A 12685-nucleotide genomic window follows, 5' to 3' on the forward strand; every position below is an offset into this window, starting at 1 on the left:
CGGGCGTGGTCAACAGCAAGGGAGGCGTGGCTAACGCAAAGGGGTGTGGTCTTATGTCCCCGCCCGGCCGCCGTCGGCCCGGCCGGCAGCAGCATGGCGGGGGCCTCCCCGCACGGCCCCGGTTCGCACGGCCCCGGCGGGCGGCGGCGGCTGCGAGAGGACGGCGTGAGGACACACACCTCCGCTGAGCAGGTGCGGGGAGAGAGGCTGCGGGGCCGGGGAGTAAGGGATTGGGGTCTGAGAGGCTGTACGGTCGGGGCTGAGCTGCTGCTGTGTGAGGGGCCCGGGGGTCTGAGAGCTTGGGGTGTGGAAGTGGTTAGGAGGCCGGGATCGGAGGGGACTTTGGGCCTGGAATTTGTGGGACTGGGGGCTGAGGGGGCTGTGGTGCTGCGATCTGAGGGACTGGGGGCTGAGGGGACTTTGGGGCTGGGATCTGGGCGACTGGGGACTTTGGGGCTGGGATCTGGGCGACTGGGGACTTTGGGGCTGGGATCTGGGCGACTGGGGACTTTGGGGCTGGGATCTGGGCGACTGGGGACTTTGGGGCTGGGATCTGGGCGACTGGGGACTTTGGGGCTGGGATCTGGGCGACTGGGGACTTTGGGGCTGGGATCTGGGCGACTGGGGGCTGGGGCTGGGATCTGGGCGACTGGGGGCTGAAGGGGCTGGGATCTGGGCGACTGGGGGCTGAAGGGGCTGGGATCTGGGCGACTGGGGGCTGAAGGGGCTGGGATCTGGGCGACTGGGGGCTGAAGGGGCTGGGATCTGGGCGACTGGGGGCTGAAGGGGCTGGGATCTGGGCGACTGGGGGCTGAAGGGGCTGGGATCTGGGCGACTGGGGGCTGAAGGGGCTGGGGCTCTGGGCGACTGGGGGCTGAAGGGGCTGGGTCTGGGCGACTGGGGGCTGAAGGGGCTGGGGGGCTGGGCGACTGGGGGCTGAAGGGGCTGGGGGGCTGGGCGACTGGGGGCTGAAGGGGCTGGGGGCTGGGCGACTGGGGGCTGAAGGGGCTGTGGGGCTGGGCGACTGGGGGCTGAAGGGGCTGTGGGGCTGGGCGACTGGGGGCTGAAGGGGCTGTGGGGCTGGGCGACTGGGGGCTGAAGGGGCTGTGGGGCTGGGCGACTGGGGGCTGAAGGGGCTGTGGGGCTGGGCGACTGGGGGCTGAAGGGGCTGTGGGGCTGGGCGACTGGGGGCTGAAGGGGCTGTGGGGCTGGGCGACTGGGGGCTGAAGGGGCTGTGGGGCTGGGCGACTGGGGGCTGAAGGGGCTGTGGGGCTGGGCGACTGGGGGCTGAAGGGGCTGTGGGGCTGGGCGACTGGGGGCTGAAGCGGCTGTGGGGTTGGGATCTGAGCGACTGGGGGCTGATGGGTTGGGGTCTAAGTGGGCTGTGGGGCTGAGATATGAAAGGGCCTATAACTGAGAGCTTGCAGAGCATGGGATTGTGATGGAGCCGTGGAGCTGGGTCTGAGGGAGGTGGGGTCTGAGGGGCAAGTGCTGAGACTGGGATCTGAGAGGGCCAAAGCCTGAAGGACTGAGGTCTGAGAAGCGATGGTTGGGGAATGCCGTGGGTCTGGGATCTGAGTGCCAGGGTAAGGGAGTGCCATGGGCCAGGTGTGAGGCAGTGAGGGGGTGAATTCCCCTGCTCCAGCTCCAGTCCAGGGTGCATTGCTTAACTCTGGGACCAGGAAGCCCTAGCTGTACTTTTTGCATCAGCTCCCTTGGCCCCTGGTGTGCTGGGGTGAGACAGGGAGGGGTCTAAAAACTTTAACCTTAGCCCTAAAGCGAGTGGAGGTTGCATGGTGTGGCAGCTCCTGGCACTGACTGTGTGCTCTACTTCTTGTGCCACAGAGCAAAGTGGAGGACATTGTGCAGGAAGTGTTCGATGCCTACAAGACGAACCACCATGCCGTGCAGTAAGTCCCCCGTGAGTGCTCCCACAGCATGCTCTGGGCTGGGGCTCTGCTGAGCCCTGCCTGCTGCCTTTGCAGGTTCATCCTGCAGCGGGAGAAGCACTTCCACTACCTGAAGAGAGGCCTCCGGCAGCTGGGTGAAGCATATGAGGTACTGAGCACAGCCCCAGGGCTCTCTGGTGAACCCTTCAATTGTCATCGAGTTCTTTCTGCCCTGAAGGCTGCTCCTGTGCCATGGGGTGCCCCGGGGTGGTGGATTCGTGATTTGCCCTTCCCAGAGTGCCTGTAGCCCCTTGTGTTCTCCCTGTCCCTATAGTGTCTGGATGCCAGCCGCCCCTGGCTCTGCTACTGGATCCTGCACAGCCTGGAGCTGCTGGAGGAGCCCATTCCCCAGTCGATTGCCTCTGAGTAAGTCCTTCCTTAGCCCTGGGGGGCACCGAGGGGTCTCCACCCCATGAGCCATGTCAGAGCTGCTCAGCGTGGGTGTGCCTGCTTCCAGAGGTGCCCACTGCCCTGTCCTCTGGGGCCACCTCCCGCCATCCCCGTGTCCCTGGCGCCAGCACAACGGTGCTTTGTGTCCTGTGGAGCCCTCAATGCTGCCTATTCTTGCCAGCCAGCATCTCGTGACAGAGGGAGGTGGGGGAGATACGGGAGTCAGCATCCACGTCCTGGGGTAGGGGGCTCCCCGAGGTGGTTGGGACATATCACCAAGGTGGGAATCCCCCTGGAAACACCGAGGGACGCTGAGCTGGGGCTGGAACCCTTTGCTGCCATGGGATGGCTCAGTGCCATCCTGGGACCCTCATCCTCCGGCCCACCCTGCCCGTGTCCTTCCCTGGTTCCTGTCCCCAGCTGTCCCCCTTGTCCCTGCAGTGTCTGCCAGTTCCTGAGCTGCTGCCAGAGTCCCCAGGGTGGCTTTGGGGGGGGCCCAGGCCAGCACCCCCACCTTGCCCCCACTTATGCCGCCGTCAACGCGCTCTGCATCATTGGCACAGAAGAAGCCTATAGCATCATTGATAGGTAAAGGAGGGCAGTGTGGGGCTGTGGTTGGGGTGTGCGAGGGGGTTTCTAGCTCCACGCTGCCCCACACACCCACATTCTTCCACAGGCAGAAGCTGCTGGAGTACCTACACACGCTGAAGCAGCCCGATGGCTCCTTCCTTATGCACGTAGGCGGTGAGGTGGATGTCAGGTGGGTGAGCTGTCCCCTCTTTGACCCTATGCAACCCTCGCCAGGGCTGGGGACAGAGGGACATTGCCCCCTTCTCCCCCAGGAGTGCCTACTGTGCTGCTGCGGTGGCATCACTGACCAATGTCCTCACACCCGCGCTGTTCACTGGGACAGCTGAGTGGATAGCAAGGTGAGTGCTGGCCCAGAGTGGGCACAGGGTTGGTGGCCCCTCTGTCATTGTCCTTAGTGTTGTTCTCATGCAGGTGCCAGAACTGGGAAGGCGGTATTGGCGGGGTGCCAGGCATGGAGGCTCATGGTGGGTACACCTTCTGTGGGCTGGCAGCGCTGGTCATCCTGAAGAAGGAGCACCTGCTGAACCTGCGCAGCTTGCTGGTGGGTGTCACAGGGTGCCATGGTGCTGGGGGGGTCCTGATCCTGGTGGTGAAACCCACTCCTGGTGATGAAACCTGCTGTCCCATGCAGCACTGGGTGACTGGGCGGCAGATGCACTTCGAGGGTGGCTTCCAAGGCCGCTGCAACAAGCTTGTGGATGGCTGCTACTCCTTCTGGCAGGCAGGGCTGCTGCCCCTGCTGCACCGTGCCCTTCACACACAGGGTGAGTGGCCAAAATGGGGAAAACTGGGGCTTCATCTGCCTCCAAGAAGTATGTTTGTGGAAGGGGAATGAATGAGCTTGAGCAAGGAAACAAAGCGTGGCATAGCCCTGGAGGGTGCAGCAGGACCTTTGGTTAGAAAGAGGCTTCCCTGGGGTGGTCTTGGGGTGTTTTAACAGACCCTCTTTCCCCCCCTTCTGTGCAGGTGATGAGGCGCTCAGCATGTCACGCTGGATGTTTGACCAGTCGGCGCTGCAGGAGTACATCCTGCTGTGCTGCCAGTGCCCAGCTGGAGGGCTGCTGGACAAGCCAGGAAAGTGAGTAGAGGTGGCTGTGGGGGAGGTAATGCACCCCCAGACCTCTCTGCTCAGTGTGCCTCCCACCCTGCCCCAGGTCACGGGACTTCTACCACACCTGCTACTGCCTGAGTGGGTTGGCCATTGCCCAGCACTTTGGCAGTGGAGATCTGCACCACGAGTTGGTCCTGGGCATCCCTGAAAACCGCCTGGTAGGTGGGGGGGAGGGGATACAGGACTCCCACTTCGGGGCTTCTTCAGGCTCAAAGTGCTTTGTCCTTCACTCTGGCAGCAGCCCACGCATCCCATCTACAACATTGTGCCGGAAAAAGTGGTGAAGGCAGTGATGCACTTCTTGCAGCAGCCTGTGCCCAGCCTGGAGGCAACAGGGTAGGGGTCTGCGCTCCACCCATCTGGGCAGAGTGAGGCCCTCATGGTGCTAGCCATACCAAAAAGGAACCGGGGGGCCATAAAGCAGAGCTGCCACCTGCCCTCAGGGTGAGTAAGGAGCATGGGAGGGTTCCCAGCCCTGCTCCTCCCTCCCCAACCCCAAGAAAACACAGTTACCATGGGGAAGGATAAAATAAGTTTTGGGTTTTTTTCCTTTTTATTATTTATAAGTCTTATAGTAAAGGGAAGCCTTAACTTGCAAGACAACTCTGAGCAGTATGTACAACATACTTTAGATCCATGGAATGAATGGCGTTAAAATGGGGTCACCTACAGGGAGAGGAGAGGTGGGGAAATGCCACAAATGTGGGGAGGGGGCTTCTGGTGTTTGTGTGTTGGAGGAGTGGGACATAGGGCAGGATGCACACGCAGACCACCCAGCCCGAGCCCTGCAGCTCCATGCCATGGAGGGCAGGGGGGTGCCTTGCACACGCAGGAAATAAATAGCGAGAACCCCCCCGTGCTCACCCCCTTGGGGTGCCCACAGGTGGGCAATGGGGGCTGGGGGGGATGCCCGCCTCCTGCACAGCCTCGTGCTCAGCTCAGGGCTGCAGTGGTCCCTGGGTATAAATAGAAATGCTCATATAAAATTGAAGGGGGAGAATGGGCGCAGAAAGAGGCTCGCTAGCGGCTGGGGGGAGGGGGAAAGGGGGGATGTTGGGGGCATCTCCACGCAGTCGGGGTCCCCCAGGCCCCCCCCGGATTCCGGCATGGGGGACTGCAAGGGTGCAGCCCTGGAGCCTTGAGGAGACAAGGGTGAGTCCTTAGGGGGCCAGGGGACAGGTGTGGGGAGGCCTAGCTGGCCTCCATGCGCAGCTTCTTCCTGCTCTGTGGCTCATCAGGCTCTGAGTCAGAGCTGGAGTCAGAGCCGCCGTCAAAAGCGGAGATGGCGCTGCCCTTGGGGTTGGTGTAGAGGCTGCTGTCCGCTGCCGGGTAGTTGGCTTGCAGCTGGGCACTCGAGCGTGCCTTCTCCAGGGCTCGCACTGCAAGGCAGGGGGTGTCACAGCCCAGTGTGGGGAGGGGCGCGGCCTTTGTACCCCCTTCCTGGGGGGGAGCTCACCTTGCTGCTCCAGCAGTGCGTTCTGCCGCTTGAGGTCATCGATGTCCTGCTGGTGCGTGTGGTTTTTCCGGCGCATGTACTGGATGTACTCTGTGGCTTTGTCCAGGATTTGGGCCCGGGATGCCTGTGGCAATAGTGGGAAAAGGGATGGGCCAGATAAAGACCTCAGCTCTGCCGTGGGGTGGAGGCCCCCAAGATGTGTGTGGCACCATTTCAGAGATCCACAGGCCCTCACTGACTGCACCATTGGGTTCCACCACCAAAACCTCAGAGCTGGGCAACGTTTGCAGGAGGAAGCACTGCTTCACTTGGCATAGTTGAGGGAGGGGGAAGTCAAAAAGATCCCTGTGGGGCGTGCCACCGCGCTCCACAACCTCACCTTCTCGCCCTGCAGGGAGGGCACGGAGTCACGCAGGCTGTGGAAACTGTCCTTGATGTGGTCCCGCCGTTTGCGCTCCAGTGCATTGTGGTGGGCTCGCTTGTCTGCCTGCAGGGGGGGGCACGTGCACACACACATACACACAGAGGGGGGTGGAGGGGGAGTTATGGTGCTTTCGGTTTCCCTGTGGCGCAGCTTCCTGCTGTGGCTGAATTGGGGCTGGGCCTAGAAGTGGGGGCTGGTGGGGGAGAAGCGGTTTCACACCCCCCAGAATGCATCACAGTCCCCATAGCACACAGCATTGCCTCTGCATATACCCAAAGGGCATGGCCCCACATATGTCCCCTCTCCTCTAGGTAGCTCTCTGGAAAGAGGCAGCCCCGTGCTTCCCTCTGCTCCAAAAAGAGCCCATAGAGAGATGGCTCCAAAAGAGACACCCTCCCCCACAGCCACACAAATTCATTGTGTCTTCCCCATAAAGCAGGCACAGCCCTCCTGCTCCCCCCATCTGACAGCCCCTATTCAATGCCATAGCCCCCCTAGACGACCCCTAAACATAGCTCCACAGGTGTCATCACCCCCAAAGTAAATCCACTTCCATAACATGGCCCCACCAAACCCAACTGTGTCCATTTAGCTCCCACCCCCAAGACAAAGTACCCTCTTATAAGCACAGCCTCCCAGACGTATCCCAAACACAACCCCACCCCCCAAAAACAGTCTCACAGCTGTCCCCCTCCCCCAGAAGCCACAGCCCCAAAGAAGCATCCCTGAGAGAGTCCTATCACCACAGCCCCCCATTTCCCTCCAAACATAGATCCTCACCCTAACAGAGCCCCAGGCACACCCCCATGATACAGAGCCCCCCCGAAGACACATCCCACACCGAGTCCCATAGATATCCCCCTTACACAGAATCTCCCCAGAGAAACATCCCACAGGTATCCCCTCCCCCCCCAACTCGACCCCATAGGGCCTCCATCATGACATAATCCCCACAGAACAAAACCCCACAAGTGTTCCCCACAAACAGAGCCCTCCCATCACCACAATCCCCCACCCCCCAAACCAGAGCCTCCCTCTTCCCCATGCAGCCCTCCTAAAGACACATCCCACAGGTGTTCCCCCCCAAACTGGACCCCACAGCTGACCCCCCCCCCATGACACGCAGCCCCCCCAAACACAACCCCATAAGTGTTCCCCCGAAACAGAGCCCTCCCATCACCGCAGCCCCCTTCAAATCCCCCTCATAACAAAACCCTATAGGCCTCCCACAACACCCCTCCCCCAAACAATCCCAAAGACGCATCCCACAGCTGCTTCCCCAACAGGACCCTATAGACTCCCAAATCACACTGACCTCCCTCAGACTCTCCCCGCGTTTCCACACAGGTGTCCCCCCTCCACCAAAATACCCCACACAAGTGCCCCCCCCGCCCCAAATACGACCCCCTCATGGCACAGCCCTCCCCCAGCCAGTGCTCCCCCCTAGAGCAGAACCCCATAGCCCCTCCCCCCCTACGTACCGCGGACTGGAAGCGGGGCTGCTCCTCCTGCGGGCCCCGTGAGGAGGAAGCATGGAAGGGCGGAGGGAAGGAGGAAGAAGGGACAAACCGAGCGTTACCCCCTCACTGCCCACATCGGGGCACCGGGGGGAGGGGGAAAGCGGGGGGGGGTGGGCGGACTCACGTCGCTCTCCACCTCGATGTCATCGTTGTCGCTCATCGCTGCCGGCCAGGGAGCAGCGGGCCGCGCCGCCACAACAACAGCGCGCAGCACGCATGCGCCCGCCCTGACCGGCCGTCTGCCTGAGCGCGGAGCACTGTGGGGCGGCGAGTCCAAGACTGGCGAGGCTGCGCAGGCGGAGGCACGCAGGGGACTATAGCTCCCGGCGTGCATCGCGCCCCGCGCATTGCATGCCGGGAGCTGTAGTCCCCTAGCGGTCAACCGGCCGGAAGTGCCGCCGGCGGTCGGAAGTGCTGCTGCCTTCTCCCCCACGGAGGGGCGTCGAAAGCAGCGCGATGGAACGGCGGCACTGAAGGCTGAGATGGTAATCGGGTGAACCCTTTATTGAGTCCGACATTAGCGGGAAGCGCAGCACAGTGCTCGGGGTCGGCTCCGGGGGGCCTCAAGCCCCAGAGGGGTGCAGCCTATAGCGCTGTGTGGGGAGGCCTGTGGGGCTGCCAGAGTGAGGCCCGTGGGCCTGCTGCTTAATTTCTCTGCTCCTTGTCATCTCTCGGCGTCTCGTCCTCCTCCGCTGGTGGATGGCTGTTGTCACGGCTCGTCCCTTCACCCTCTGAGTTGGTTTCGTCAGAGTCATTGTCCTCCAAGTAGCGGTATCCGCTGGCCCTGTGGCGTGGACGTGGCATGCGGGGCAGGCGGAAGGCCACGCGCTGTGCCAGCCGGCGCTCCATCCAGCCATAAGAACCTGCTGCCAGCCCCAGCGCCAACAGCATGAGAGACAGCTTGGCCTAGGGGATAGCAGGGGTCAGCATGTGGAACAGCCTCACTGCGTCCAGCCCTTGCCCTATCCCAGCCCTGCTCACCTTCATGGGCAGCCCTGACCACAGGTACACAGCGAAGATGGCCAGCGCCTGCCACCAGTGGTAGATGGTGAAGACGAAGTCTTGGCGCTCTTTGTCTTCATACAGCATGCCGAGGAGGACTAGGTGGAGGGAGGCAGGCATATGCCTTCAGCATCCCCAGCCTATGGTATTGTCTTCTGACTGGTGGGCCTATAGAGCTGGGGACCGCTGGGGTGTACAGAGACAGGACAAGCTGGGGACAACAAGCCCTACCTACAGAGCTAGGGAACACTGGGGTGCACGAGGACAGGATGAGTTGGGAACAACCTGCCCTACTCAAAGGGCTGGAGGCCATTGGGGGACACAAGGACAGAGTGAGCTGGGGACAACCCACTCTATTCATGAAGGTGGGTACCATATGGGGACATGAGTACAAAATTAGCTGGGGACAACCTGTCCTACCCACAGAACTAGAACCACCAGAAGACACAAGAACAGGATGAGCTGGGGACAACCTGCCCCACCCATGGAACTCGGGACCACTGGGGAACACAAGGCCAGGATGGTCTGGAAACAACTTGCTCACTCCTGGGTACGCCAGAGACTGTACTGGGACATTCCCACTACTCACTGCTAATGCCAGTCTTGTTGAGGGCACTGCCCATTCCCCAGAGTGCGGCTATGGTGTAAAGCAGAGGTGCCTGCTCCACTTGTCGGGGCATAGGTGCCCAGCAGAAGAGTGTCACCAGGATAGAAGCGTGGAGCAAGGCTCCTGCCAGCAGTGGGTACTGACGCTGCAGGCGCAGCATGCAGAGGGCAAAGCTGGAGCAGGTGGAGGCGGAGAAGCCGTAGGCGATGAGGAGGTATGCCAGCTTCTCCAGCCCCAGGGTGCACACGCCATAGTTCTGCATCGAGGACAGGCTTAGCATTGTGCAGCCATGCCGTCCCCATGCCACCACCCCATCCCAACTCTGTGCTGTACCAGGGAGAAGTCATTGCAGACGAAGAGCACCTCAAAGCCACTGTAGATGAAGAAAGGAAGGAGGTGGCGGAGGCGATAGTCCCGCATGTGCTTGAAGGGCAGCTGAAATATGTTCCCCCAGCCTATGCTGCGCAGATCAATCTCCTCAGTGGTCCGATACGCCGAGCCGCAGAGCAGCAGGACCTGTGTTGTGATAGCAGGTGACATGCTAATGGCCACCTGCCCCATCCTGTCCCATCTTATAACCAGCCCACGTCAGGAGGCTGGAAATGGAAAATCTTTAAGGTCCCTTCCAACCCAAACCATTCTCTGATTCTACAATCCTGTGCTCACCACCAGCATGGCAAGAAAGGCAGCTGCCATCAGGACGCTCTCCACCACGATGAGGTTGACACTGCGAGGCAGACTGTGCAGCACCGTCTTATTGAAGCCAGTCAGCGTGCCATGGCTCAAGGTACCTGCAGGGGCGTGCACTGTGGGCTCAGCGCTGGCCAGGTCTGTGCCAACACCCCACAGTGCCGCCCCATGTGCTCACCACAGCGCTTCACCCCGTAGAGTGTGTGGTTGAGCTGGTAGATGTAATTGTTGAGGAAGAAGAGCATGGGCATCTGCGCGCAGATGAAGCTCAGCTGCAGGATGCAGAGTGGTGGACATTCAGCACTGGGCTGTTCCATTTGTCCCCTCCCTGTCCCCGCTGGCCCTCACGTGGAAGCAGATGTAGAAGATGGTCTGGAAGACGACAATGTAGGCACTGCAGGCTCCACGTGGTGCTTGCCGCTGCTCCTGCACGTGCTCCTCCTTGTAGTTGGCATACTCGTAGTACTTCTGTGCCATCCTGTAGTGGAGTGTGGGTCAGCCTCTGCCCTGTCCCACTGTTCCCTTCTCCCCCTGCCACCTACCGCGTAATGTAGTTGCCCAAGGAGGCCCAGAGCGGCACGATGGCCACCCCGATAGCCACAGCAGAGGGCACTAGTGTGAAGTAGCGCTCCCAGTAGTTGCTGGAGACAAAGAGGGCATAGATGCCCACGGCCAGGAACATGGTCCACTTAGTGCCGAAGAACCGGATGAGGACAGGCGTGTAGAGCAGTGCCACCACGGGGGTGACATTGATGCCCATCAGCACCTTGCGGTCGATGTCCTCCAGCTCCATGTTGCTGTACTTCACCTCCCGGTAGGTCTCGTCATAGTGCAGGATGAGCTGCATCTGCAGCAGGCCTGGGGGTCCCAAGTGCCATCACGTCACTGCCCCACTGATATCAGGGTGTTCCCCGTTCTGGGGCCAGGGCCGTACCCAGGTAGACGCTGTAGGTGAGCATGGCGGCCAAGCTGGCAGCCAGCACATTCTTCACCACGCCGAGACGCTTGCGGCGGAAATATTTCTGTTCCTCCTCCTCCTCATTGTAGTCCGTGTGCGCTCCCACCATGTCGTCCAGCTGTAGGCGCGCCCTGCTCAGCCATGGGGTGCCAGCACCCTACATCACAACCCCATGTCACCTCCCTGCCTCACCTGTGCCTCAGGGCCCAGCATCTCACCCGCTGTTTTGGCCACATCCTGGTGGCAGCCGGGGTCCTTCTCCATCGCTGCTGTGTCTGCGGGGTGCTCTAGAGGTGTTGGGGGGGGCAGAACATGTGTCCTGTGGCCCCAAACCTTGCACCCTTGGGCTCTGCACCCTCAAACTTTGCACCTGTGTGCTTTGCACCGCTGTCCAGCACCCTCTGCTGCCCACACCCCCTCGTTGGGCAGCCATTATTCCTTCCCCCTTACACTGCACATCCCCCCAAACCCTGCATCCAGCACCCTTGAGCTGCTGCACCCCCATACTCTGCAACTGTGTGTCTGGCACCCCTAAACCTTGGCACCTGTGTGTTCTGCATCCCTAAACCTCACTCATGAGCCCTCACAACACGTGCTCTGCACCCATCATTCATCCACCCCCAAACCCTGCACCTATGAGCCCGGCACCCCCAAACCTTGCACCTATGTGCTCTGCACCCCGAAACCTTTTGCCCAGCACCCCTTAGACACTACAGCCATGTGCTCTGCCCCCTACACCCTGTGCCTGTCACTCCTCCATCCTCGCACCGTTCGGTCCCAAACCTGGCACCCGGCACCCTCGCACCCCCGAGGCCGGCGACTCCTACCCCACAGCCCCGAGCTCAGCACCCCGGCCTGGCTGCCGCCGCGTTGTGCCCGGCTCGGGGCGGAGCTGCATCAGCTTCCTCTTTCGAACGGGGCGGGCGGGACGGGGCTTAAAGGAGCCGCTCCTGGAACTCCCGGGACCCCCCTTACTCCCACCGGCACCCAATTTATGCTGCTCCTATCCCATCGCCATATGGAAGCGGCACATGGCTCTTCTTGACCTCTCTCCCTTGTTGTCACCTGTCTGCTTGTGTCCCCTTGTCACCCACGTGTCCCCTGTTCTCCCCCCCCCCTCCAGCCTGTGTGCCCGTATCCCTTCCGGCACCCCATAAAGGGGAGCCAGGAGGAAGTCCACAGGTTTGCTCCCTCCCTGTCATCTGTCACCCGTAGCCAATGGACAGATCTAGCCGATCCGGTACTAAAGGAATGTCACACAGCGGGATGGGGACAGGGACAACCGCAGGAGGGGTGCGGGATGCCTCCCGTTCCTTCTGTGACCCTAAACCCAAGCTGAGAGCAGTGAGCGGAGCCCCATATTGTGCCCCAAAGACTTATTTGGGGTCCGGGAGTGCTAATCTCCACTTTCCCCTTTCCCACGGGTCACGTGGAGCATCTTGGCCATGTCCCACACTACAGTGGGGGATCCTGTGGGTATCACAAGCACCAGTGATCCTTACAGGTATCCCCAGATGCATGCAGCATCCAGGGAACAGCACTGCAGCCAAAAGCCAAAATCAACCCCTAATCGCCCTGCAGATGATGGGTATGGGCTAGGAGGCAGGGGCTACTCAGGGCTGGGCTCCATTCCCCCAGGTGCAGAAGCACTTTGGGGTGAATCCATGCCCCCTATATTTGGGGGTACTCCTTGGGATTTGGGGGTAGCACCACCCTGCCGTTCTGGCACAGTGCATGGGGCAGGGCTGCTGCCTTCCTGTTTACAAAGCAGCGTCATTAATTAGGGCGTGTGGGGAGCCAGAGTGAGTGGAGGGAAGGTGGGTGTGGGGTGAGCTTGGGGCTTGTTCTAGTAATGATGGGGTGGACGCGGGCATTGTCTCCCCATAGGGTCTGCTGAGTCGGAGACTCAAGGGTGGCTCTGGGGAGCAGAGTGAGTGGTTTCTGTGGGGTATCTGTGGGTCAGGGCTCATAGTGATGGTTTGGTTGT

At 61.2% G+C, this 12685-nt stretch overlaps 3 protein-coding genes across 4 annotated transcripts; 1 reads left to right on the forward strand and 2 right to left on the reverse strand.

Moving 5' to 3' along the window:
• Window positions 1-34: 34 nt before the first annotated feature.
• Window positions 35-4644, forward strand: FNTB (farnesyltransferase, CAAX box, subunit beta). Its single transcript, XM_085226063.1, has 12 exons — window positions 35-192; window positions 1846-1910; window positions 1986-2058; window positions 2224-2315; window positions 2781-2927; window positions 3016-3099; window positions 3182-3268; window positions 3342-3471; window positions 3562-3694; window positions 3897-4008; window positions 4085-4199; window positions 4280-4644. The coding sequence occupies exons 1-12, from the start codon at window positions 94-96 to the stop codon at window positions 4379-4381; spliced, it is 1239 nt and encodes a 412-aa protein (XP_085082189.1). The 5' UTR covers window positions 35-93; the 3' UTR covers window positions 4382-4644.
• MAX (MYC associated transcriptional regulator X) lies at window positions 4572-7709 on the reverse strand. 2 transcript variants are annotated; one of them, XM_085226086.1, is made up of 5 exons: window positions 7566-7709; window positions 7403-7429; window positions 5877-5984; window positions 5498-5627; window positions 4572-5420 (listed from the first exon to the last, which is right to left on the reverse strand). In XM_085226086.1, the coding sequence occupies exons 1-5, from the start codon at window positions 7599-7601 to the stop codon at window positions 5233-5235; spliced, it is 489 nt and encodes a 162-aa protein (XP_085082212.1). In that variant the 5' UTR covers window positions 7602-7709; the 3' UTR covers window positions 4572-5232. The 2 variants fall into 2 exon arrangements, with proteins under 2 accessions (XP_085082212.1, XP_085082213.1); XM_085226087.1 differs by having other exon boundaries at window positions 5498-5621; window positions 7566-7704.
• Window positions 7710-7924: 215 nt separating this feature from the next.
• UNC93B1 (unc-93B1 regulator of TLR signaling) lies at window positions 7925-11653 on the reverse strand. Its single transcript, XM_003206173.4, has 11 exons — window positions 11526-11653; window positions 10891-10985; window positions 10675-10816; window positions 10283-10598; window positions 10089-10218; window positions 9919-10012; window positions 9717-9841; window positions 9384-9566; window positions 9033-9306; window positions 8423-8541; window positions 7925-8347 (listed from the first exon to the last, which is right to left on the reverse strand). Exons 2-11 carry the CDS (start codon window positions 10960-10962, stop codon window positions 8087-8089), a joined length of 1716 nt encoding a protein of 571 aa, XP_003206221.1. The 5' UTR covers window positions 10963-10985; window positions 11526-11653; the 3' UTR covers window positions 7925-8086.
• Between the last annotated feature and the right edge of the window lie 1032 nt (window positions 11654-12685).

This window comes from Meleagris gallopavo, chromosome 5, assembly GCF_905368555.1.
Source record: "Meleagris gallopavo chromosome 5, MGAL_WU_HG_1.1, whole genome shotgun sequence".
Taxonomy (NCBI): Eukaryota; Metazoa; Chordata; class Aves; order Galliformes; family Phasianidae; genus Meleagris; species Meleagris gallopavo.

Bases quoted from the DNA above. Each gene is read 5' to 3' on its own strand.
- FNTB (XM_085226063.1), top strand. From the start codon at position 94: ATGGCGGGGGCCTCCCCGCACGGCCCCGGTTCGCACGGCCCCGGCGGG. The intron at 2,928-3,015 runs GTAAAGGAGGGC...ATTCTTCCACAG, and splicing joins GCCTATAGCATCATTGATAG to GCAGAAGCTGCTGGAGTACC. The intron at 3,695-3,896 runs GTGAGTGGCCAA...CCTTCTGTGCAG, and splicing joins CCGTGCCCTTCACACACAGG to GTGATGAGGCGCTCAGCATG.
- MAX (XM_085226086.1), bottom strand. From the start codon at position 7,601: ATGAGCGACAACGATGACATCGAGGTGGAGAGCGAC. The intron at 7,430-7,565 runs GTGAGTCCGCCC...CGGGGCCCGCAG, and splicing joins ACATCGAGGTGGAGAGCGAC to GAGGAGCAGCCCCGCTTCCA. The intron at 5,985-7,402 runs GTACGTAGGGGG...CCCCCCCTGCAG, and splicing joins AGCCCCGCTTCCAGTCCGCG to GCAGACAAGCGAGCCCACCA.
- UNC93B1 (XM_003206173.4), bottom strand. From the start codon at position 10,962: ATGGAGAAGGACCCCGGCTGCCACCAGGATGTGGCCAAAACAGCGGGT. The intron at 10,219-10,282 runs GTAGGTGGCAGG...ACTCCACTACAG, and splicing joins TTGGGCAACTACATTACGCG to GATGGCACAGAAGTACTACG. The intron at 9,567-9,716 runs GTGAGCACAGGA...ATCACAACACAG, and splicing joins CCTTTCTTGCCATGCTGGTG to GTCCTGCTGCTCTGCGGCTC.